The sequence below is a fragment of the Podarcis melisellensis genome, assembly GCF_964234715.1.
Source record: "Podarcis melisellensis genome assembly, chromosome: Z".
NCBI lineage: Eukaryota > Metazoa > Chordata > Lepidosauria > Squamata > Lacertidae > Podarcis > Podarcis melisellensis.
The window spans coordinates 5,907,145-5,931,435 of NC_138547.1; the positions used below are offsets into that span (position 1 = coordinate 5,907,145).

At 45.3% G+C, this 24,291-nt stretch overlaps 1 protein-coding gene across 2 annotated transcripts in view; it reads left to right on the plus strand.

The window, feature by feature from the left end:
• Positions 1–22,304, plus strand: part of BRINP1 (BMP/retinoic acid inducible neural specific 1) — a 106,747-nt gene extending 84,443 nt beyond the window's left edge. For both annotated transcript variants that reach the window (XM_081896412.1, XM_081896413.1), the window contains exons 6-8: positions 6,775–7,011; positions 8,048–8,270; positions 20,624–22,304. In XM_081896412.1, the coding sequence (XP_081752538.1) occupies positions 6,775–7,011; positions 8,048–8,270; positions 20,624–21,764 (1,601 nt within the window). In that variant the 3' untranslated portion in view covers positions 21,765–22,304. The remainder of the gene's footprint in view (positions 1–6,774; positions 7,012–8,047; positions 8,271–20,623) is intronic.
• Positions 22,305–24,291: the final 1,987 nt, after the last annotated feature.

A 24,291-nucleotide genomic window follows, 5' to 3' on the forward strand; every position in this document is an offset into this window, starting at 1 on the left:
TGAGCCTGGGGGGGTTTGAAACCAGAGTGCATGGTCGGCCAGAACGTGTTAAAGAAGGATAGAACATTTTTTATGTACGCTACAACGGCGGCAAGGATACTTATTGCTAAGAGCTGGAAAACCCAAGATCTACCCACACTGGAAGAATGGCAGATGCAGCTGATGGACTATATGCAACTGGCTGAGATGACTGGCAGAATCCGCGACCTGGGAGAGGAGAGGGTTGAAGAAGACTGGAAGAAATTTAAGATTTATTTACAAAAGTACTGTAATTTGGTTGAATCCTAACAAGGAAGCCAGAGCAGAAATAACTGTCTACCATTAAATTATAATTTTTTATTTGAGTTTAATCTAAATATTGCACTTAAGAGCATAAATAAGATGATAATTTGCTTGGAAAAATTCGTTTTTAATGATGAAAGTGGAAGCGGGAGACGTGAGGGAGTCCACAATAGAATGAAAGGATGTTATGAAACCTATTCTGTTTGTTAAATATGTATCTGTAAAAGATCTTAATAAAAATTTTTATAAAAAAAAAATGAAACCAGAGTGCATGGCACCCAGGTGCCACTATTGTTGTTGCTGATTCATTTAATCGTGTCTGACTCTTCATTACCCCATGGACCAGAGCACGTCAGGCACTCCTGTCTTCCACTGCCTCCCGCAGCTTGTCAAACTCATGTTCATAGCTTCGAGAACACTGTCCAACCATCTCGTCCTCTGTCGTCCCCTTCTCTTTCCCAACATCAGGGTCTTTTCCAGGGAGTCTTCTCTTCTCATGAGGTGGCCAAAGTATTGGAGCCTCAGCTTCAGGATCTGTCCTTCCAGTGAGCCCTCAAGGCTGATTTCCTTCAGAATGGATCGGTTTGATCTTCTTGCAGTCCATGGGACTCCCAAGAGTCTCTTCCCACACCATAATTCAAAAGCATCAATCCTTCGGTGATCAGCCTTCTTTATGGTCCAGCTCTCACTTCCATACATCACTACTGGGAAAACCATAGCTTTAACTATACGGACCTTTGTCAGCAAGGTGATGTCTCTGCTTTTTAAGACGCTGTCTAGGTTTGTCATTGCTTTTCTCCCAAGAAGCAGGTGTCTTTTAATTTTGTGACTGCTGTCACCATCTGCAGTGATCATGGAGCCCAAGAAAGTAAAATCTCTTACTGCCTCCATTTCTTTCCCTTCTGTTTGCCAAGAGGTGATGGGACCAGTGACCATGATCTTAGGGGTTTTTTTGATGTTGAGCTTCAGACCATATTTTTCGCTCTCCTCTTTCACCCTCATTAAAAGGTTCTTTAATTCCCCCTAGTACGCGCTGCTGAAATCCTTCCTGACACAACCAAGATCCTAATGTACTCTAATCTACTAGGTCCCAGACCTTGCCCCCATGACTCAAAGTCTCAGCTGAATCTGTGGGGAATATTTGGAATAATAGAAACTCTTTGGGCATTCTATAGTATATTACAGGTTTCATTAACCAACCTGAGGACTGCCTCTTCCTTTATGCTCCTGTTGCATAATGCCAAATGCTACAAAGAAGATTTTGTCCATGTTTTAAAGGCAATGGTATTGTTCTTGTACTATAAGCATTAGTATTATTACATTTATATCCCACCATTCCTCCAAGGAAATCAGGGTTGTACACATGGTTCTCCCACTCCCTATTTTATTCTTTGTGACAATCCTGTGAGGCAGGTTAGGCTGAGAGGTGGTGACTGGTTTGAGGTTACCCAGGGAGCTTCATGGCTAAGTGCAGATTTGAACCCTGCTCTTCCAGGTCTTAGTCCAGCACTCTAACCATTGTACCTCAGTGTCTTCCATCAGCCCTAACTCCCATCAGCCCCACCCAGCATGGCAAATGGCCAGTGATGATGTGAGTTAGAGTCCAGTGACATTGGGTGGATAGCATGCTGGCTCACCCTGTTAGGCTGCTTCCTTGAGGTGCCTTTCTAAGCTAACTTGCCTAGTGCTGTTTTGCTGATGCTGAATCTATAGGTTCTCAAAATGTGGAGGGGGGGTAGGGAAGGAGGGAGATGGGGAGAGAGAGAAGAGATGGAAGCTACTTAAGGATTATAACTCCCAGCTCAATTCAGTAGGATCTGCAGGTGCTAGACATGTCCTTTTCTTATGAGGAAAAAAGGGAAAAGATCGTGACCTGAATCTGCTGCCACAGCCCACCCCTTCCCTGCTGTGTCCCATATATCATTCCTATTGACTGCAGTGCTATGTTTATCCTCTCTGACAGCTGCCACTGCTCCCCTCTTGCTTGAAAATTGGGTCAGACAAAACTGGGTGATTCACTGCCATTGGGCAAGGAGTTCTAATCTGGACAGGCAGCCCAGAAGAGAGTGGCCTGTTTTCTATGAATCATTATGACCAATATGAACAAGCGGGTCCTGCAACAAAATGTTGCAGCATTTTCTCACCTCCTTATCAGAGAGCTTCTGTTCAGGGTTCCAGCCAGCTAGCCACAGATTCTCCAGTCTGAAGAGCTTGTTGTTTTCTATAACTTCTTCAAACACTACAGTTAAACCAACTGTGCTGATGCCTCCCTCCTGTTCTTTGGTGCCCACATTCCTGGTGGCACTCATCACCAGAACTTGCTATTGGAGAGATCATAATTATCTGCATCTGGCTCTCCATCTGAAGAGCTCATAGAGCCATCCCATTTTTATCCTCATAACAACCCTGTAAGGTAGGTATGTGTGAGAAAGTATCACCCCTGGTGCAGTGGTGGCTGGTGTTGGTTGGAAATGCTAGGGTTAGAATTCCTACCTGCTGAATTCGGGGGGGGGGGGGCAACACTGAGACTAAGGAAGAGGAGGCTGTCAGTTAGAGCGACCCTCCTACACAGGTTGTTAGGTAGGAAGGCAGGCAGGCGAGAGGGAAGTGCTGGCTGAGGGCAGACTGCGATTGATAGGGCAGTGACCCATTTGCCATATGGCCCAGTCTCTACTGCCTTGCAGTCAGGATTTGAACCTCAGCCTTTCTTACCCTCACTACATAGCATCTCTGTTCTATTCTACCTACCTCTGCCTCATGCACTGCTGAGCATCTGTCAGATTCTGTAGCAGCTACTATATAAGTACTATATATGAGCACTATATAAGGCATTTTATTTACGTATTTATTTTAAAATTGCGCTCCTTTCATTCTTTTTAACCCCCTTCTTCACTGGCTATTTGTGTCCTGGCTGCACTTACAGTAGCCATGGTCCCTATTCTTGTTGGGTACCCTTTCTGCTCAGTTTTTACCTACTTTTGTCTTCTTCTTTTCATCTCTCCCACCCAAGATGCTAGATTGAGGGGGCGAACTATTGCCCTCACTCTGATTTGGCTTCAGGCAGCATGGAGGCCAAGTTATTGCTGGCATGCAGAGGAGCGAGTTGCGCCACTTCGTCCTCGCAGCAACTCTGCAAGACTGAGAAATAATGACTAGCAGCTACACAGAATCATAATGGAGCCAAATCAGACTGAAGGCAAACAAGCCTGCTCTTCTTCTGGGTAAGATAATGGGGTACCCAGCAAGAGCTGGACATTTATTTACTAAGTTAAAATCCCACCTTTCCTCTAGAAAACTCAAGCTACCCGGTTCTCCCTCTCTCTAGTTTATCATTCCAATGACCCTGTGAAAGCAGGTGAGATGGTGAGATGGTGACAGGCCCAAGGCCACTCAGTTCGTTTTCTGGCCAAGTGGGGATTTGATACTGGTTTCCCAGTCCAGCACATTAATCAGTAAGTGGGATGAACACATAAGTCCCATTCACAGCCTGCCTGCCCTCATGAAAATGAAAAAAATGAAAAAAATGGGACGTGGACTGTTCACAGACAGCAAACATGGTTGTGAATTTTGCCTGGCCCGGGGTGGGGTGGATTTCGGCTGAGCCTTTTCCGGTTAAGGTTTTTGCATCCTCTCTAGGTCACTAAAGTAACCCCTCCCAGGGACAGGACTCAAACTCTAGGATGCACCCACAACTGTCCTCTCCTTTTTGCCCAGCTCCACCTTGTGAATCCTCACTTCTTTCCCCCTCTCCTCTGGTGGGCTGGCAGCTTTAGAAAAGTGCCATGCAGAACCACAATGGCACAAACAGGATGGGTGCCTGACCAGCCCACCTTCTGTATGCCTGTAGTTCACTGGGGCTTGTTGGTGTCTCAGACTCCTTTTAAATCTGCCAGCCTGAAAAGCCCAGACTTTGACGATGAGGCCAGACAAATCTGGGCAAGGAAATTATCATAAAGGATTCACTTTCTGTACTGCTTCCCATGCTGCCAGAAACTGACGTGAGTCTGACAAGCAGAACTGATCAGGTGTGAGGAAACAGCTGGGAATCCTCCTGGGAGCCTCTGGCTCACAAATAGAAAGCTGCAGAATTTGATCTAAAGAAAGCTAATGGAAATATATGTATTGTGTGTGTCGGCCTGTACAAGCCTTGGGCCAGACAGGGGGATTTAGGCTCCACACAGAGACCTTGGAAGCACCACCTTGTATTCTTATTCCTTGACCCACATGTCCCGTGGAAGATGGAGAATGCCTGTTTTTTCCTGCCCTGGAGGGTAGTATTTTAACCCATGGATTTAAGTTACAAGAAAGGAGATGCCGGCGAAACATCAGGAAGAACAGCAAGAGCTGTTAGGGAGTGGAACAGACACCCACAAGAGGTGGCGAACTCTCCTTCCTTCAAAGTTTTAAAGCAGAGGTTGGATGGCCATTTGTCATGGATGCTTTGGTTGAGGTTCCTGCATTTCAGGAGGTTGGACTAGATGACTCTTGGGGTCCCTTCCAATTCTACAAATATATCCAGTGGCATTGCAGCATTTCCCGGCACCCGAGGTGTGTGCTGGGCAGGGCACGAAGGGCAAACGGAACCCACCATGCCAATCCAACCCTTAATGCTGACACTACCAAGCAGGTGTGCACTGGGTGGAGTGTGTAGGGTTCACAGAGCCTGCCACGCCAGCCTAGTTCTCACCACTGGAGCTAAGCAGAGCCATGGTGCACCACCTGCCTGCCCATGTAGGAGGGAGCCCAGCCAGCCAACGTTGGGGCTAGGGACATGCCGGCCAGGTGGGGAGGAAGAGGGATCCCTGTGTGGGAGCGCCTTGTTTGCGTCCTTTCAATGTGCACCTGGGGCTAGTCCCCTCCTAGCCCCAGCCCCATGCCCATGATTCTGTGAGTCTATGAAAACAATGCTGACAAAACCAGGGCATTTTCTTTCACTTCTCCATTCATTCATATGCCAGTGAATATTGAAAGCAAAGTCTATGAATACAGGTGGCATTTCCCCTTCATAGTCGCAGGCTAGTATTTCATCGTCTGCATCAGCAGTGGGGAACCATTTTCAGCCTGAGGGCCACATTCCCTTTTGTGGAGCATGCTAGGGGGCCACATCCCAGGGCATCAGAGGGAAAAGTGGCTGGAGCAAGAAATGTAAGTGTTGCCTTTGTACAGTAAGCTAGTTCCTACACACACTCACACTCTATGTCCTCCATCCAGACTCTATGTCCTCCATCCAGACAAGCAAGAGGCATGTTCTGAGCTGGTCTGAGGGCATATTCCAGCCAGGAAAACAAAATACTTGAGGAAGTGTGAAGAAGGGCCGGTGAGGGTTGTGGCCTAGGGAGAAAATATGTGGCCTGGGGAGACTCCTGAGGGCCAGAGGGAGAGGGCAGGCATACCACATTCACCCCCCAAGCAAGAGGTGTTTCTACCCCTGCTTAACATTTTTCATCCTGCCCCTCTGCCAAGGAACTCAAGGCATTTTTGCAAAGGTTCTGTTCTAGGGCTCCACACACACAAGGAAAGTTGCAGAAAGTCAGGAGCCCCTGAAACAGGCATGTGCCTGCAAGGCAGAGGGCTGCTTACTGGGGTCTGGGGAGGTCGTGTGGGGGCTCTTGGATGCTGTGTGACCCCTTTTCTCTCTTCCCAAAGCCTGGTAAGGGAGGAAAACCTGCTGGGTGTACAGGTGAGAAATAAATGAAGATCATTTACTTTTTTTTACCCCAACCACATAAGGCCGCAAACGCGTAAGTAAAGCAAGTGCCAATTGGGGGCTTACTGTAGTCTGATCCATTCAGAAGTGAACCTTCTAATTCACACTTTCCAAAACAATATGTGGTGAATGTATAGCAGCCTTAGGAAATGCCTTGATTTTTGACCTTGAGCCTGAGTAGATGCCTTGCAGCCTGACGCCTTCTGTTGCTAGCATTACTATACAGAGTGGACAGCAAGGCGTTTGAACTGGACACTCTTTTTTTATATCAATTTGTGTTTGATGTTCTAAATGGTGCCTTCCAGAGCTTCATACGTCACAGCATAACCTTATAGTAGCTGGCTGATGTGATAAGATTTTCAACTCAAGCAGAATCCAAGCTGAACTTACACTCAGTTTTCCATGCCCTCAATCCCTTGCTTATACTGTAATTTCACAGCAAGGATTTGCTGCCACTAGCCACAATCCCTGAACTGCTAATAAATTAAAATAAATAAATAGAAATAGAAATAGAACCTATACGCCATTCCTTCTAATAGCAAACTCAGGTGACTTGAGTGCCTATCATTTTGGAAGCAGAATGTGGGAGCACCTAAAAATTAGGTAGCAGTTTCTACATATGCAGGAGTCTCTATAGGTACAATGAAGTGTGCATGTTTGCAATTAAAAAGGAAACAAATGAATAAAACAAGACAAAGACCTGTCAGCTTCCAGGATATTCAGAATGTTGACTTGGACCTTGAATTTTTACTGTCTCTTTTCTTACGCTCAATTATTTTCAATAGGCCTCCAGCTAATCTTTCCTCAGTATTTACAAGAGAAATTTGTGCAGTCAGCATTGAGCTACATAATGTGCAACGGAGAGGGAGAATATATATGCCGAGACAGCCAGTGTGGATGTCAGTGTGCAGAGGAATTCCCACAGTGCAACTGTCCCATCACCGACATTCAGATCATGGAATACACCTTGGCCAACATGGCAAAATCTTGGACAGAAGCCTACAAAGACCTGGAGAATTCAGGTAATGAAGAGGAAAGGAGAAGGTGGTTTTCAAAGGAATTACATACTAAAACTACCCTATACCAGGCCCAGATATTTGCCCAGCTGGCTGTGTATCATCTGCTCCAACTGACAGCAGTTTATATAGGGCAGATATAGTCAACAAGACCATGAATACCCAACGTGGTGCCCTCCAAATGCTGTTGAACTACAACTCCTATCTTCCCTGACCTGCAATGCTGTAAGGGGTTGATAGGAGTTGAAATCAAACAACTTCTGGATAGCCACAGTGTCCCCAATCCTGGTCTAGAAAATGTATTCTGCGCATACTAAAGGAAAGATGAGGAACCTATGGCCTTCCAGATACTGTTAGATGACAAATCCCATCAGCCATGGCCATTGGCAATGCTGGATGTAGGTAATGGGACTTGTAGTCCAATGGCATCTGGAGGGTGTCATGTTGGCTTCCCATTCTCTATGGTTTCAGGCAGAGATATCTTCCCTCACCTGGTTCCTGGTCATTTTAACTCATGGATCGGGGACCTTGTTTTCAACTTGAGGGCCACATTCTGTTCTGGGCAAACCTACTACTAGTGATAAGTAGCACCACTGGCAAAACCAGGCTTGGGGGAAAATGTGAGATTTACCTTCGTATACCACACACACACACACACACACACACACACACACACACACACATCATCCATCCATCTATCCAGACAAGCAAGAAGCATTATCAGAGTTCTTGGGCAGTTAGCAGGTCAAAATACTAAAGGAGGATACGAGGTGAGGATAGTAGGGGATGTAGCCTGGGGAAAGTCCCAAGCGGTAGATTTCCCAACCCTGTTTTAACTGGAAATGCCAGGAACTGAGCCTGGGACCTCATGCATGCAATATATGGGCTCTACCAATAATTTCATATTCTCCCCAAAGTTTGCCAAACTATAAAAAAATAGAAAATTAAAGAGGGCATAATGCTACCACCCCAAAAAAACAAGAACAACAACTCCACCTTTTCTCTGTTCTTGGCTTTATATGTGTCTTTGTGTATTTCACAGACGAATTTAAATCTTTCATGAAGAGGCTACCTAACAACCATTTCCTGACCATTGGAAGTATACACCAGCATTGGGGGAATGACTGGGACCTTCAGAACCAGTACAAGCTCCTGCAGAGTTCCATGGAGACCCAACGCCAGAAGATACAGCGCACTGCCCGCAAGCTTTTCGGCCTCAGTATCCGTTGCCGGCACAACCCTAACCACCAGCTGCCGCGAGAAAGGTACTGGTCATCCTTATTTATGTAAGGGGTGATATAATGTATTTAGAGAGTGCTAAGAGTTCAACATGCTTATTGTATATCACTTTCTGTGTAAGAAGGCTGCACATTTTTTTTTTTATTTGCTCAGAGAATTCAGTAAACAAAAGTAGCAGGAGAGACAACTGCTCTTTCTTTCCTCATCTGAGCACTGGTGCAAATTAGGCAAGACTCCAGCTCTCTCTATAGCACTATATGCTTACTTGAGCATAAGGGAAACAAATTCAATTCACTTCCCATTTAAGCATGAACCTACGTAATACTCACTTTGCAAAAGAGTACATGAACTGAAACAATGCCATGCTTTTAAATTCACAGTTCTCAAAATTTTGCAGTGTTGTTCTCCAGCCAAATAATGAACAGGTAACTCTCATTTTCACTTACTTTACTTACATTATCACAGCTTTGTGCAGGTGTGTGGAGGGAGGGAGGGTGGGAAAGTAAGTAAGTAAGAAGTAAGCAAGCAAGTAAGTAAATGGGTGGGTGGGTGGGTAGGTGGAGAACTGTGGAAACCCACTCTCCATTTATATTCCCCATACACCTGCACAAAGCTGGGACTCTGGCAGCACCTCAGAGCCCTCTTGCCACATTCCCAAAACTTGATAAGCAACGCCCACTGCTTTGGAAATGAGGCTCAAGTGTTCTGTCAGGGTCCTAGAGCTCTCCTGTCCCCTTCCCCAAGTTGGGCAAGTGCTTACTGGGGTTTGGGATGATGGTGGAAGGGCCCTGAGAAACTGCCAGAGCTCTTGATCTGCCTTCCCTGACTTCCTGGCTTTATGTGTTTTTTCCTTGTATGTTTGGACTCCCCAGAACAAAATGCTTGAGTAAGATGAGAGTTACCTGTACACAGAAATGCATACACTGGGTTCAAGTGTGCATCTATTAGTGAAACTAACCAAAGAAAGAAAGTAAGAAAGAAGGTTTATGTAAGGAAAATGCTTTGCAAAAATGCATAGATTATGCAAAATTGTATAAAAATGTATGTATTAGGAGAAATTCACACCAAAATTATACATTTTCATGAGGACTTTTTAAAAAAACAACCCTCAGAAAGTGATGCAGATTTGTGGTAAAATGAACTTAAAAATGAGAAATGGAGAGAAACTGAAATTGTAAGATTTGCCTAATCTTCCTTTGAAGAGAAAATTGTGGTTTGCCTAGTAACCCAAAATGATATTTGTGAATCCTTGTTCACTGGGCAAGAAATCAGTCTGTACAAAACTGCACAGATTAGAGATAATTGCACACAGTATGTATACATTACTGGAAATAATACTGCAAAAATGCATTATGTTAGGGGGAATTGTTTGCAACAATGTGTGGAATAGTAGCAATGTGTATGCAAGTGCCTATGAATTTTCATGCATTTTTAAAGAAAAATTGCAATATGATTCATAAATGGGGCAAATGGTACAAAAGATTTGAAAAATTAAAAATGGATAGGGGATAAATGACAGGTTTGTCCATCCTCTACTTGTGTACATGAATACAGGAGACTCCTGGATATTTGGTCAGTATTATAGACGAGTGGCTTCTCCTTGTCCCATTTTGTTGGTAGGAGGACTGTAGTGCAAAATTGGAGATGTGCAAATTTTGACACATGCGAAGGTCATCAATCCTGGATTGCCCTTGGTGCCCATGTGGCTTCTAGCTCCTTTCTCTTTCTCTCTGGAGAAGTAAATAAAGTTGGGAAAGGAAGACAGAAAAGTGCCCCCTTTCCCACTTCCTCTTTTAGCTCTGTATGCTCAGTAGTATTCTACTTGCTCTCAATTTTATCCACACCATTTGATAAAGCAAAGTGTGTGGTGCATGTGCGTGTCCTTTATCTTTCTGTGCCAGGGGTAGGGAGGCATCTGGTCCAGGAAGCAGAAACATAAGAAGAGCCTGCTGGATCAGGCCAATGAACCATCCAGTCCAGTGTTCTAGTCTCACAGTGGCCTGTAAGCTGGGCATGAACCCACCAGAAATCCCCAGTAACTGGTATTTAAAAAAACTGAATGGCATAGTTGAAGAATCTCTGTTCTCCAGAAATAGCTGTATTCAAAGCCCACAATATCTGGGGCACTTACAACAGCAATCATCTCCACTTGATGTGCTAAGAACCTAAGAAGGAGCCCTGCTGGATCAGACCAAAGATCCATTTAGCCCAGCATTTCCATGTTTCACAGTGCCCAACCAGAGGCCTCTGGGAATCTCACTGTCCTGGTTCCCACCTGGCTGTTGCTCGTAAAATTGTAGAATCATAGAATTGTACCCAAAGGGTCATCTAGTCCAACTCCCTGCAATAAAGGAAACACAGCTAAATAGTGTGATTATCAAACTCTCAGTGCTTCCTCGCTGTTTCTAATAGGATTTTCATTATTATTCATTTTGGGAGTTGTTCAAAGTTAACTAAGTTGAAAGTGAGTGGAAGTGCCATGACCCTCTTTCTCTCTCTCTGTTTTCCTTCAAGTGACCAGAGTATGGTGGTTCCATTGCACTCAGTCAAAAATCCAAATATGCCCACAAGCCTAGAAAGTTGACAACACTTGACACATTGATTTCAGGGAGTGATGATTAGTTTGGTTCACATTAAAATGTGAACCAATTTTCTCCCCTATCTTTAGGAAGCAGGCAAGCTGAGTCCAGTTAGAACAGGAGGCAGTTTTTCAAGTGGCGTAGGTTTCAGATTATGACAGCAACTTAGGGGAGAAAGTTGGTGTGTTTTCTTCAACAGATATCCAAACTCAGCTTCACAGTCCACTGTTCAGCCTCTGTCTTTGCCACACGTCTGACATGAGTTTACTAGAATATACCTTGCACAAAATTAGACCCAATATGGCCCCATACTGGGGCAATTTTGACTGTGTGAATGCCCCGACCGAGACAGCAGCATTTAATATGTGCCGCTGACTTTGAAAAGATGGAGTGGTTATATTAACAGCGTGACACTCTCTGTCCCATTCACAAAGGTCTAATAGAAATAGCATGTTCTATATTCAATTATAGCCTAAAGGAACGTGCTGACACTCAACTGCCCTTCCGGAAATGAAGCAGAATAGAGCTGAATGCTGAAAGGGAAAGTTGTGTTCAGCCAATTTTAATGGTGCAGGAAGGTGTGAATCCAGATTTTTTAAAATCTATACTCCCTCCCAGTTTCACTTTTTGTTTTTTTATCTATAGATTTTGTTTGCCAAACAAGCAGAGCAAATGAAGTTAATTAAAAAAATAAAATTAAAAGTGACTCAAATGGAAATTGAATCAAATGCTGGATTCATTTTCTTCTCTCTTTTTTTTCTTTTTTGCTGACCTGTTTGTGTGATTTCTGAATGGGCAGGCTGATGCATAGTTTGCCTCAGGGAAGGCTGCTAACTTTGCAGGGTGAAGGGGAGTAATAGATTTAAGAGCTCTGAGCTTGACTGAAGATTTATGGGCCTGTTGTGCTTTGGGTTTTGTTTTGCTTTGCTTTTTTCGTTTTGTGAGAATGCAAGAGTAGCTGATGCAGGCAGATGAAATACGGCAAACAGCAATATGATGATGAAGAGGAGCTTCTGCAAAGTCAGATCAGATGTTCAAAACGATATATTGAAATATTTGTGGGATTCAGCTAGGATCACGTGTAGAATGGCCGTTTACCATCTTGCTAGTTGCGGCTCAGTGCGATGCCTCCTCTCTCGCATGACACACAGTGCGATTTTTGAATGTTTCCCCATCCCCTCTGGCCACCACAGAGGCTCATGGGTTCCCGTCAAACCCATCCTTCAAATGAGCCAATACATGGCAGGTTGGGGATGTGGCATGGCCATTTACTTAGCCCGGTCGACCAATCAGCACAGCATTCAGTTGGCCGGGAGAGTCACCCACCTTTCCCCTCCCTTCATTAATAGTTGATTACTGCTCTAACTATTTCTTTTCGGCTAGCCAGGCTTTGCTGTGGTCTTTTGATGGGTGCTGTATTCAGAGCCAGGAAGGAATTTTCCCTGCTCTTCAGGTTTTGCCTTCCCCATAGTATTAGTCACACCTTTGGCGATTTAGGTCTTGGGCAGAATCCTATAGTCTTTCATCCAATTGGGGTGTGGTGAAGTGGTGACTCACCCACCCCCTGTTAATGGTGACGTTAACAGGGTACCCCATTAGAAGGGTCTGGAGGGAAGTCTCTGTCCAAAAAGCCAGTTGTTAGGGCTAGCGGGCCATAGAGCTTACCTGAGCGTTTGGGGCCCATCCACATAAACTTGCATTTCGTGATGGATCCACCCCCACATAGACCCTGTTGTGTGTCAGTCCTCCAGCAGGGGAGGGGCTGAGGGGAATACACACCCAATGCATATGCCAAGGCTTTGTATATCTGAAATCAGTAAAGTTGTGGCCATTTCAAATACCAGACAGTTGTGTCCATTCATTTTACCCCTCAGCAGCTAGGCGCTGGGCAGGGGGACTCTGCGTCTGGGCACCCCACCAAAGCACCACTTTCCTACATCTTTTTCTTCCTCTACCACCTACTAAGTGAAGCCTACTAAGTGAGGAAAAGTGCTGGGTGCATGGGTGAGGAAAAAATAAATAAATTGAGAGAAGTGGGTGGTGGGTTTCCCCAGATCTCCATTTTTTATTTTATCCCCCCCCCCCAAAAAAAATGAAAGGTTGTAACTGCATAAGTAAAGTGAGTGCAATATGGAAGCTCACTGCATGCAAAAATGTGTAAATCCATCAAAATTTACATACAGAAAAATTTGCACTACAGGAGAAATTTGCACTAAAATTCTGATGAATTTTCATTTTTTTAAAAAAAGCAAAGTGCTGTGAAAATGTGGCTTAGATGCATCCTTGTGGCTTAGAACCAGGCAACACCTTCACAGATGGGAGCGGACCTTCTGCTCCAGCGGAGTGTGCACTTGCAATCTCAGCATTCCTTCAAGCACAAGAGTCTTGCAAGTGTGCAATCATTGAAAGCTTGATGAGTACAGAAGGGAATATGGTGGGGGTACCTTTGGCATTTCCATCTGTTTCTGAACTTCTTGCATTGCTCCTGAATCATGACTCATGGGTGCTGTGTCTGCTGCCAAGTCTGTACTGTTACTTGGCTGAATAAATACAAGTAAGAGCTTCTGTCTGCACATTTTGGGTGGGAGCCAGGGCAGTGAGATTCCCAGAGGCATCTGGTTTGCCACTGTGAGAAGCAAAGATGCTGGTCTAGATGGACCTTTGGTCAGATCCAGCAGGACTCTTCTTAGTTTTTTTTTTCAAACCAAGTGGAGAAGATCACTATTGTAAGTGTTCCAGATATTGGAACACTTGGAATTTTAACACAGCTATTTCTGGAGAATGCTGCCTGTAGCACAGGGGTGGTGAATCAGTGGCCTGAGGTCCAGATCTAGCCCCAGGGGTACAAAAATTGTTTTATTGGCCGAGTACACTGTATGTGCATTGAGCCCTCCAACCCACTTGCAAAGTATGAAAGTCCATGTGCTACTTTTTGGGGGGCGGGGTGTTCTTTAACATCCACCCATACTTATGCAGTAGTATTTGCAGAAAATAATTTCTAGGGAGTACCTGATCTCAGGGAAACCCACTACAGGAAGGATGTGTCCTGGTTGCTAGATGGGAAAAAGAACACAATTTCCAAGGAGTAGAAAATGAGACAGAAGCACCTAAAAGGGGAGGGGGAAACAGCAGCTGTTTAGGACCCCAGGGATTCCCTTTGCCCAGTGTCAAAACAACTCATTCATCAATCACAGTTCTGGCTTCACTTAATGGCTAAAAACGCTAAAAGACTGGAACAGCCAGGCTGGCTCATCTCACAGAAATTGCTTAGCTGAGTACATTTTGCTTCATAACCTTGAGAGAAGTAGGTCCCTGCTGGTTCTGAACCTGGTTCATCAATACCCACTGTATCGGCCTCTTGGGTTATCTATCCAGCCCATGAAACCCCTTCTAGTGACCTGCCAACCCTCTGTTAACTCACACATTTATTACATTGGAAAAGTACTTCTCACCCTGGCACACAACCATTTGTAGAAAACCATAGAGGCTCAGAAAACAAAGCACAGGGCTTTCTTTCACTCCAACACTGTGGTGGCCTATGCTGTGATGTAGGGAGGGGAGGGGAGGACTGAAGGGAGCATCCTCTCCTCCTAGCCCATTGCTGTGATGGGGAAGACTTCCCTCCCCCCTCCCTTGCACCAAACGCACACACCTCTGGTGATTTGTAGGTGATAAATGGGATGCCTGAATATGTGTACATCTGTTTGTATCTGTCTGAATGTGTGTGTGCCTGTGTATTTTCACTCTGTGTGTGGTGAGTGTGTGTGTATCTTCTAACACACATGAGTGAGTGTGTGTTGGACACCTTGGCCCAACCCATTGCTAGTCATTAGAGAGCTGTTCACCCTTACATTTGGCCCTCATGCTGAAAATGGTTAGTCACGTTTGCAGTGAAAGAGCCTCATGTTCTTTTAAATACAATCTAAATCTGTCCCATTCTCTATTGAAGTTTTGATCCTCCTGATTTCTAGTTTTCCCAGTCAATCCAGCCATCTTTGCATAGTCCAGTAGTTTTATCTGCCAGTCTGCCTGCGTAGAATATATTCAGAAAGCACCTCTATGAATGTGCACCTAACTGGCAAAAGAAAGAGTTTAAGAGAGTTTTTGTTTTGAGGGGGACAGCTGTGAGTCTCCCTCCCCTTTTTGTCAGTGTTGCTACATAACTCTCAATTATATTTGCTTTGGCCGCTCCAGTGGTATATGGCCTTTCTTCTTCAGATTGGGGTGTAGTTATGCTGATTTTGACATGGAAATGTAAAGCAATCAAAATCTCTGAGAGAATCGCCTCCTCCTCCATGAAGTATCCTCAGAGGGTAATTCTGTTGGTCTATTGCAATGGTTTTCAACCAGTGTGTCGTGGGATACCTTGAATGATGGTCATGGGTGCTGTGGGCAGCACTGGCATCTGTTCCTCTTTCCTTCCCTCTTTCCTTCCCTCTTTCCTTCCTCTGATGTCTTCACGCATCTCTGCCTCACAAAGGCTTCTACAGCTGAATGGTGCCTCTGTGGCTGGCCAGGGGGTGCTGGTTGCCAGGAGCTGAGGCAGCCTCAGAGTAAGCAAGCAAGTAAGTGGGCGAGGGAGCCCAGCCAGCCAGTCCACCAGCTCTTGCTGTTGGGAATGGACAGACAAGTCCCAGGCCCTTGTGGGGCAGTGTGAGGGGGCACCTCTCTTTGGGGCAGGGCGGGGGAGGGCAGCTCAGATACCAGCTCAGAGAGGGAAGAGGAGAGGAGGCTGAGGGAGCACTCCACAAGGGAGGGTGCTTAAAAAAGAGTGAGGGGCTGCCAGCTCTGCAGGCAAGGGTGACATAACTGGGCCCCTGAGCCCCACAGGGGTGCTGCAGAAAGATTACAGTTGGTCAAGGGAGCCGTGGGCTCAAAAAGGTTGAAAGCCTTTGATCTACTATATCCAATACAGAGAGGTGGAGTATTGCAGCGCCTTAAAGGCTAACAGATTGTGTAGCCCCTGTGCTTTGCCTGTCATTTGCTGAGCTTCTCTGATTCCATAGAGGGGCTCTGTATAAATTGGATCCCATTCCCTATCTTCCATCTTTGGAGGTGCATTCTCAGAATGCATTATGTCAGGTTAGCTTTTTAAATGCCAAAAGATTCTGTGTTTTCTGAAATGCATCCTTGCCTTCAGCAAAAATGTGGAACTGTCCTTGGCAGAGGCTAAGAAGGTGAGTTCTGCAGTGTTAGCCATTGTTGATGTGGCTTGTTCTGTGAGAACAATATTTATAGATTTCAGTGCCTCTCTCCGCACCCCCCCCCAATCCAGTGCATTGGCTTCCTTCTACCTCGCAGGAGAGGGAGAGGGGGTGATAGACTCTAGCAGCTTCAACACAAGCGAGACATGTGATAAAAGTCCTTTCACACTTCCAAAACCCTCTGGAAGCACATAACTGCTGATTCATTTTCTCCTTACTCCCCACTCTCTTTCTCTCCATTTTCTCCTTCCTTCTGGTCTTCCTTTTCAGGCAGCTTTGGGCTGTATCACTGGCAGGAGGGGCAGTGGACGGAAGTGCCTCATGTTCCCCATGCACCTCCATGTTGCTGAATATGTATTATATCTGCACAGGATGAAATGTGCAAATTGGTTCTGCCTGGAAGAGCAAATGCCGATGGGTAGCCCCACTGTGCAGGAAGCTATGGGAAAAAGAAAATTAGGTCCAGGCTAGTGGGTGCAGAACTGACTCATTTGTCAGCTGCGGAGGCAACAACAGCCTGACTGTTGAGACAGTGAGTGACTGTGTCTCTCTCTATCACACCTAGGAGGGGAGAAACATCAGGCTACAGCCACTAGACTTTGCAATACTCCCCCTATCTAGGAGCAGAGGGTGTAGATCTGGCTTGTGACCTAATTTCTCGTGGCCTATACTATACTCTCGGCCACCACTGCCACCAGGACAAGTGCCAGCTCATCCTCCTCCCTGAGTTCAGTGGTGACAGCACTGGTGGGGAAAAGAGGGACTTAATGGAATCAGATTAGAAGCTGGGATGGCTTGTGTAGTTCTGGGACTGTGCCTGGAAAATAGGGACAGTTGTAGGGTATGGAATTATTAATTATTATAATGTGGCAAACAGGGGAAAAACTGGGGCGATGGCTGTCAGAGAGAGATGAAGGTAGGAAGGGAGAAAGAAAGAAAGGATTGTAGAGAAAAGAGGATGATGGGTGGGGGGATTCCTTCTGGGATAGCTCAGTTGGTCAAGCATGAGATTCTTAATCTCTGGGTTGTATGTCCAATTCCCACCATTGCCAGGGGTTGGATTAGATGACCTTCATGGTCCATTTCAACTCTACATTTATTTGATTTTGTGAAACCTTCTCTGGCCCTATCCACATTTAGCTGAAGCCCTGACCACTTTTGACTCTAGCCCTACCAACTATTGAGTATGTTGCTCCTGCCCTAAGTAATGGATGGGTCCTCCCAGAAGATCCAAGTTGGCCCATGAAGCAAATTCCCTAGCCCATACACTGTGAAGAACTTGCTGGTGAGTTCAGCCATCAGGAACGAACCCCCTGCTCATTTCCAAGTTAGTTAAGAGATCAAGCTTGCTGGGTGCTACTTCACCAGTACTTTCCCCATAGGGCCCTGCTCACCCATCAAAGTTGGCCAAAGGTGGGGAAAGAAGATAAAAATCTGACCCACTGGGCCAGAAAACGTACCCATTCTTCCCTTATGCAATGCAGCCCCCAGTAGAAAAGAAGGATTCCTCACCTCATGAGCGAAAGCTTTCCTTGCAAATAGGACAGGTGTTGGAGGAAGCAGGGCAGGGGAAGAGCTTGTAAGATGTATATGAAGATGAAAGGAGAATATGAAGATGAAGAGAGAAGTCAGGCAACAGTAGCAACATATCCAGAGCAAGCTTGAGAGCCAATGTGGTGCAGTGGTTAGAGTGTCAGACTAGAACCTGGAAGACCAGGGTTCAAATTCCCCACTCAGCCATTCCCCACTTGGTGCCCTTGGGCCTGTCACTGCCTCTCTGCCTAACCTCTACCTCACAGGGCTGTTGTGGGGATTAAATGGGGAGGGGAAAAAACACTGCATGCCACCTTGAGCTCCTTGAAGAAAAAGGTGGGATAGAAATGCAATATATAATTTAGTAAACTGGGAGGTGAGGAGGAGATTGTGTTGGGATACTTTTACTTTCCTTGGTATATAATAGATAGATGTGATAGATGATAGATAGATGATAGATAAATAAATAGATAGATAGATAGATAGATAGATAGATAGATAGATAGATGATAGATGAGTGATAGATAGATAGATGATAGATATAGATAGATGGATGATAGATGATAGATAGATAGATGATAGATAGATAGATCGATAGATAGATAGATAGATAGATAGATAGATAGATAGATAGATAGATAGAGATAGATGATAGATAGATAGATGATAGATAGATAGATAGATAGATAGATAGATAGATAGATAGATAGATAGATAGATATAGATAGATATAGACAGATAGACAGATAGACAGACAGATAGATGATAGATAGATAGATGATAGATAGATAGATAGATAGATAGATTAGATAGATAGATGATAGATAGATAGATAGATAGATATAGATAGATAGATAGATGAAAGATAGATAGATATAGATGATAGATAGATAGATGATAGATAGATAGATAGATAGATAGATAGATAGATAGATAGATAGATGATAGATAGATGATAGATAGATAGATAGATAGATAGATAGATAGATAGATAGATAGATATAGATAGATAGATGATAGATAGAGTATAATGGTTGTTAGCTGCCTTGAACACCTTGTGGTGGAAAGGTGGCATATAAATTTCAGCAAATGAATAAATAAATATCTTCCTTCTCCACTGGGTCAGCCAGAAGAAGGGTCCCATGTGGGGGGTTCAAGACACCCCACCCTTCACACCCACATCCAAGTCTTGTTATGTTTCAGATGATATGAGAGGCAGAGGAGGGAGAGAGGAAACATTTCAGGGGGTTGGACTACATTACCCATTGGACCCCTTCAAACTATACAATTCTCTGATTCCTGCATTGGAGGTTGGGCTGAATGATCTTTTAATTACATATCTAGTCTTATCATTCCAAGCCCTCATTCTCCCTCATCATCTTGAGGGGTTCCGGTGTCTCTGCGTTTCTCTGCCTTTTGTTTCCAGTCTTCTTTAAATTATACATGCCCATCCATTTCCCATCCTCCCACGCCAACTCCATGTCTCACCACCCCGATTCCTCCCCCTTCCCATCTCCCTCCCTCAATTTGCCTTGCTCTTCTGCACTATTGTGTCATTTTTAAATCTGCCTTTGATACAGCACACAACCTAATGATTATTCTGGGGTCAAGCTAGGCAGGTGCCGTGAATCCTACTAATCCGACTCTCAGAACCTCCGTCTGTAATCACTCCTCCCAATCTGCAGGGATGACATCCTAATTTCTCATTAGTAAGTGTCTTGTCGCTGCTGAGCTGCTGAGAACTCTCAGCCTTTGGGGAAACAATGAGGCATTCATTAGCACAGCCAGGGAAGAGGGGGGAGTTGGAAAGAGTTCTTTGGACAGGAGGAAATGATGGTAGAATTAAGAAGTCCTGGAAAACTGTGACTGCTCTGTTAAGGGTGGTCCACTTGTTAGTCCTATCAAAAGAGGGCTAGCTGGCTGTAATCTGGTTAGGATTCAACGGCGGGAGGTTGAAGTTCTGAAGCAGGGGTGGCAAACTTGACATGGCCCTTCAGATGTAGGCCGATGAGTATTATGTCCAAATGATGTTCTCCTTCATTGGAGGTTTTTAAACAGAGGTTGAATGGCCATCTGTCAGGGGTTCTTCAGTTGTTATTCCTGCATCGCAGGGGGCTGGACTAGATGACCCTAGAGCTCCCTGCCAGCTCTACAGTTCTGTGATTCTGTGAATGAGGGTCTCCCCAATGGTCATGCTGAACACTACACCACACTGGCTGGCAGTCAGACAGGCAGAATAAAGATATACTTATCTGTGAGGTGGGTGGTAGACTAAATGCATACATTAATGTATGATTGTTCTTGAAAGATTTTATTGGCACACAGGTTGGTTGCACTCAGTGTCTTGCTTCTAACTGTAGCAAGGGAAACAATGGGTAGTGGTGGTAGTTGCAGAATCTTTCCCCAATAATACATTTTCATGGGTTATCTGGTTTAAAGGGGAATGGTGTGTGTGTGTGTGTGTGTGTGTGTGTGTGAGAGAGAGAGAGAGAGAGAGAGAGAGAGAGAGAGAGAGAGAGAGAGAGAGAGAGAGAGAGAGAGAATATTTGTGAAATTATGCAGGGCACAGAGAATGTGAATGGGTTGGTTGCCAGTGTTATACCTATTTAGGGTGTAGCCATTGAAATTGATGGCATGACTTACTCTGATGGGTCTACTCTGAGTAGAGCTTTGATGGATTAAACACAACCCAGTGCAGAACAGTCACATAATACTCAGCGCTGTTTAGGGATTTATTTATTTATTTATTTTTAAAAGATTGATGTTTTAATGTGTTTTTAATCTCATGTTGGAAGCTGCTCAGAGTGGCTTGGGAAACCCAGCCAGATGGGTGGGGTATAAGTAATAAATTGTTGTTGTTGTTGTTGTTGTTACTCTGCACTTGTAAGAAATCAGTATTTTAATGTGGCAGGATCTACACTTTGGAACTCCTTGCCTATTGACAACTTCCACTTAGCTACTTCATTTCTCTCACCTCTACTTTGTGGCATTGAGTTAAAATGATACCCTAGACAGCTGCCTTTAGAAATTTGGAGTTCATTCCCCTGTCTTTCTCCCTTATAGGACAATACAGCAATGGCTGTCCCGGGTTCAGTCCCTGCTCTACTGCAATGAGAACGGGTTCTGGGGAACCTTCCTGGAAAGTCAGAGGAGCTGTGTCTGCCATGGAAGCACCAGCCTGTGCCAGCGACCAATCCCGTGCATCATTGGAGGCAACAACAGCTGTGCCATGTGCAGCCTGGCCAACATATCCCTCTGTGGCTCATGCAACAAGGGCTACCGTCTCTCACGGGGTCGATGTGAGCCTCAGAATGTGGACTCAGAGCGCAGTGAGCAGTTCATCAGCTTTGAGACGGACTTGGACTTCCAGGACCTGGAGCTGAAGTACCTCCTGCAGAAGATGGACTCTCGCCTGTATGTGCACACCACCTTCATCAGCAATGAGATCCGCCTGGACACCTTCTTTGACCCGAGGTGGCGCAAGCGCATGTCCCTCACCTTGAAGAGCAACAAGAACAGGATGGACTTCATTCACATGGTGATTGGGATCTCCATGCGCATCTGCCAAATGCGCAACAGCAGCCTGGATCCCATGTTCTTTGTCTACGTTAACCCGTTTAGTGGAAGTCATTCCGAAGGCTGGAACATGCCCTTTGGAGAATTTGGTTACCCACGCTGGGAGAAAATCCGCTTGCAAAACAGCCAGTGCTATAACTGGACCCTGCTGCTTGGGAACAGGTGGAAAACCTTTTTTGAGACTGTCCACATCTACCTACGCAGCCGGACTCGGCTGCCCTCCCTGATGCGCAATGAGACTGGCCAAGGGCCTGTGGACCTCTCTGATCCCAACAAGCGTCAGTTCTACATCAAGATCTCAGACATTCAGGTGTTTGGATACAGCTTGCGCTTCAATGCTGACCTCTTGCGCAGTGCAGTGCAACAGGTCAACCAGTCTTACACACAAGGCGGGCAGTTCTACTCCTCCTCCTCCGTCATGCTCTTGCTTTTGGATATACGGGACCGAATCAACAGACTGGCACCTCCTGTAGCACCAGGGAAGCCCCAGCTGGATCTGTTTTCCTGTATGCTCAAGCACCGTCTGAAACTGACCAACAGTGAGATCATCCGTGTGAATCACGCACTGGATCTGTACAACACCGAAATCCTCAAGCAATCTGACCAGATGACTGCCAAGCTCTGCTAACCAAGACTTTATGTACTTAGGTACTACCAGACTCACCTTTTTGCTGTAAAAAACAAACACAAAACCCCCAACCCAACATTAAAAAAGAAGTTAAAAGAAAGAGATTTAAACAAATAAAAAAAAAATGTAAAATGTAATTAATATACGAGAGAGAGAGAGAGAGAGAGAGAGTGATGGAAAGGTCTTTGTTTATTGGAATACTGAAAGAAAACCATTCAAGCAAATATGTAAAACTGCCGGGCATGTTTAGTTATTCCTGTAATCATTAAAAAGGGTCAGAACGTGAAAATCTGCTGAGGTCTTGCTCGGTGGGATTGGGAGTAAAGAATATGGGATGGGGGAGGGAATTACAGAACATGCAGAAACGGCTTTTTTGAGATTCCCTGTACTTAATTGTAAAGATTTCAGCTATGCAGGTGCCAAAAGAAAGAAAACCAGAGTGAGAAAGAGAGAATTCTGTGTAAATGTACCAAGATTTGCCATTTCTCCTAATGGGAGCTAATGGCCAAAGATAAAAGAAATTTCTTTTGTGAAGTGTTACGGAAGCTTTATTCTCAGTCATTTCCCCCACTACTCTAGGATGAGTTTGACGACGACCATGACTACTACTCTGATTTGCATTGCCAAAGGGTATAATTTTATGGTTTGGAATTAAGGGTTTACCCAGCCAGTAATGCCTGGATGTGCTACAAACCACAGTGATAATATCTTTCAGAAGTTATTTTTCATCAGGGATGAGGAGACCTCTGGCCTTCCAGATGTTGTCAGACTCCAACTATTGTCAGTCCCGGCCAGTATGGCCAATGATCAGGGATGGCAGGAGTTGTAGTCCAGAGGTGAAGAATCCTTTTCACCCCAAGAGTCACATTCCCATTTGGGCAGTGGCAGTGGGTGCGGTCCGCCCTGGGTTTCATCCCTGAGGGGGGGGTGACATCGCCATGCCACATCGCTCATCACTTGCCGTGGGTGGCACCGCCCCGGGACACTCGCTGCTCACTGCGGGCGGCACCCCCCCAGGACGCTAGCCCCGTCCCTGGGTGCACATCATGTGGGTGGCTCCAGGTGCCAGAGCAGCTAGCTCTGCCTCTGCCTTTGGGTCAACCTTCTGAGAGCCACATGATAGTGGTGGATGAGCACAGAGACTAAAGCAGGCAAAGCAATGAGAATGAAGTTTTTGCCTTCATACAGCAAGCTAGTATGTGTACAGTACATACACACTCCCTCTCCCTCCCTCTTTTTTTCTCTCTCTCTCTCTCCTCAAGAAAGCCAGGCATCAACAGAGCATCCCAGTAAGACAAAAACACCCAAATAGGGTGCAAAGCAGAGATCATAAGGGATGAATCTAGAGAGGGTGTGTGGTCTGGGGTGGGTCCCAAGGGCCAGATAGAGGGGCTTGGGGGGCTGTCTTCACCGTCGCCGGGCCAGAGTTTCCTCATCGAGAAGGCCACACATTTCCTGCCACTGTTCTACAGCCTGGAATTCAACGTGAATGCATTTTTCTTCAACATCTGAGTCCTCTGAATATTTACTCTAAGGTGAATCTCCCTATCTTCAGGGGGTGGGTGGGGGGACTTTATCCGAAGTAAATAGGCAGAGGGAGGCAGTTCCAGAAAAGAAGAAATCCTATGGATGTTTCATGGTGCTTGGCACATTTATTTCCATGTAAGTACATGGAGGATGGCAACCATGTAGTGCAGTTATATGCACATCTACTTAGAATTAAGGCTATTTAGAGGGATTTGTTTGAAGTCAGTGGGATGGTGTAAGCAAGCAGTAATGACGGGTTGACGACATGGCACCAGCAGCTGCACGTGTGCCCTCAAAGACCTTCTGTAGAGCCCACATGGCCTCTGCCACCACCTCTCCCTCACTGAAAGCAGGCTTGAAAGAAGCATAATGTTCTGACCAATAAAATAGGTTATGGGGTGTGTGACAGTTTTTCATGTTTGCATATGTGCTCAAGTGCCCAAAAGGTGGTGATCCTGCCCTAAATCCTTCCTTCCTTCCTTCCTTCCTAGATGACCCCAGGGACCTCTTCCAATTCTGCAATTCTATGATTCTTTCTCTTCCACCTTTTTTCCTTCTGTCTAGGTGTGGAAACTAATTTAAAACTGTTGGGAGAGGGGAGGAAATGAAGTTTTTGTCTTTCTCTTCTTTTTCACGTTTCCCCAGTGACTGCTTGTAATTGCTGGCTCTTTTCCGAACCATGCCGTTGGTGGTGGAGGTGAGGGGACTGGTTCATCACTAGGATTAATCTGTAGAGAATCCCTTCATGTGAACTTTCTCCCCTCTTCATCATTTGCCGGAGGAAGATCAGTTTGGTCCAGCTTACGCAAAAGATACTGTTGTAATGTGTTTATGTGTGGTGGCGATGGGCACTTACTAGGTTTGAGGTTGGAAGAATTTTGGTTAGCAGGAACAGTAGTGACTGGAGTGGTGTTCATATAAAGTCACTTAACATTTATGGGGGGGTGGTCAGGATCTCACCTGCTAGTCAACACACATACTAGCTGTGTACTGAGGAGTG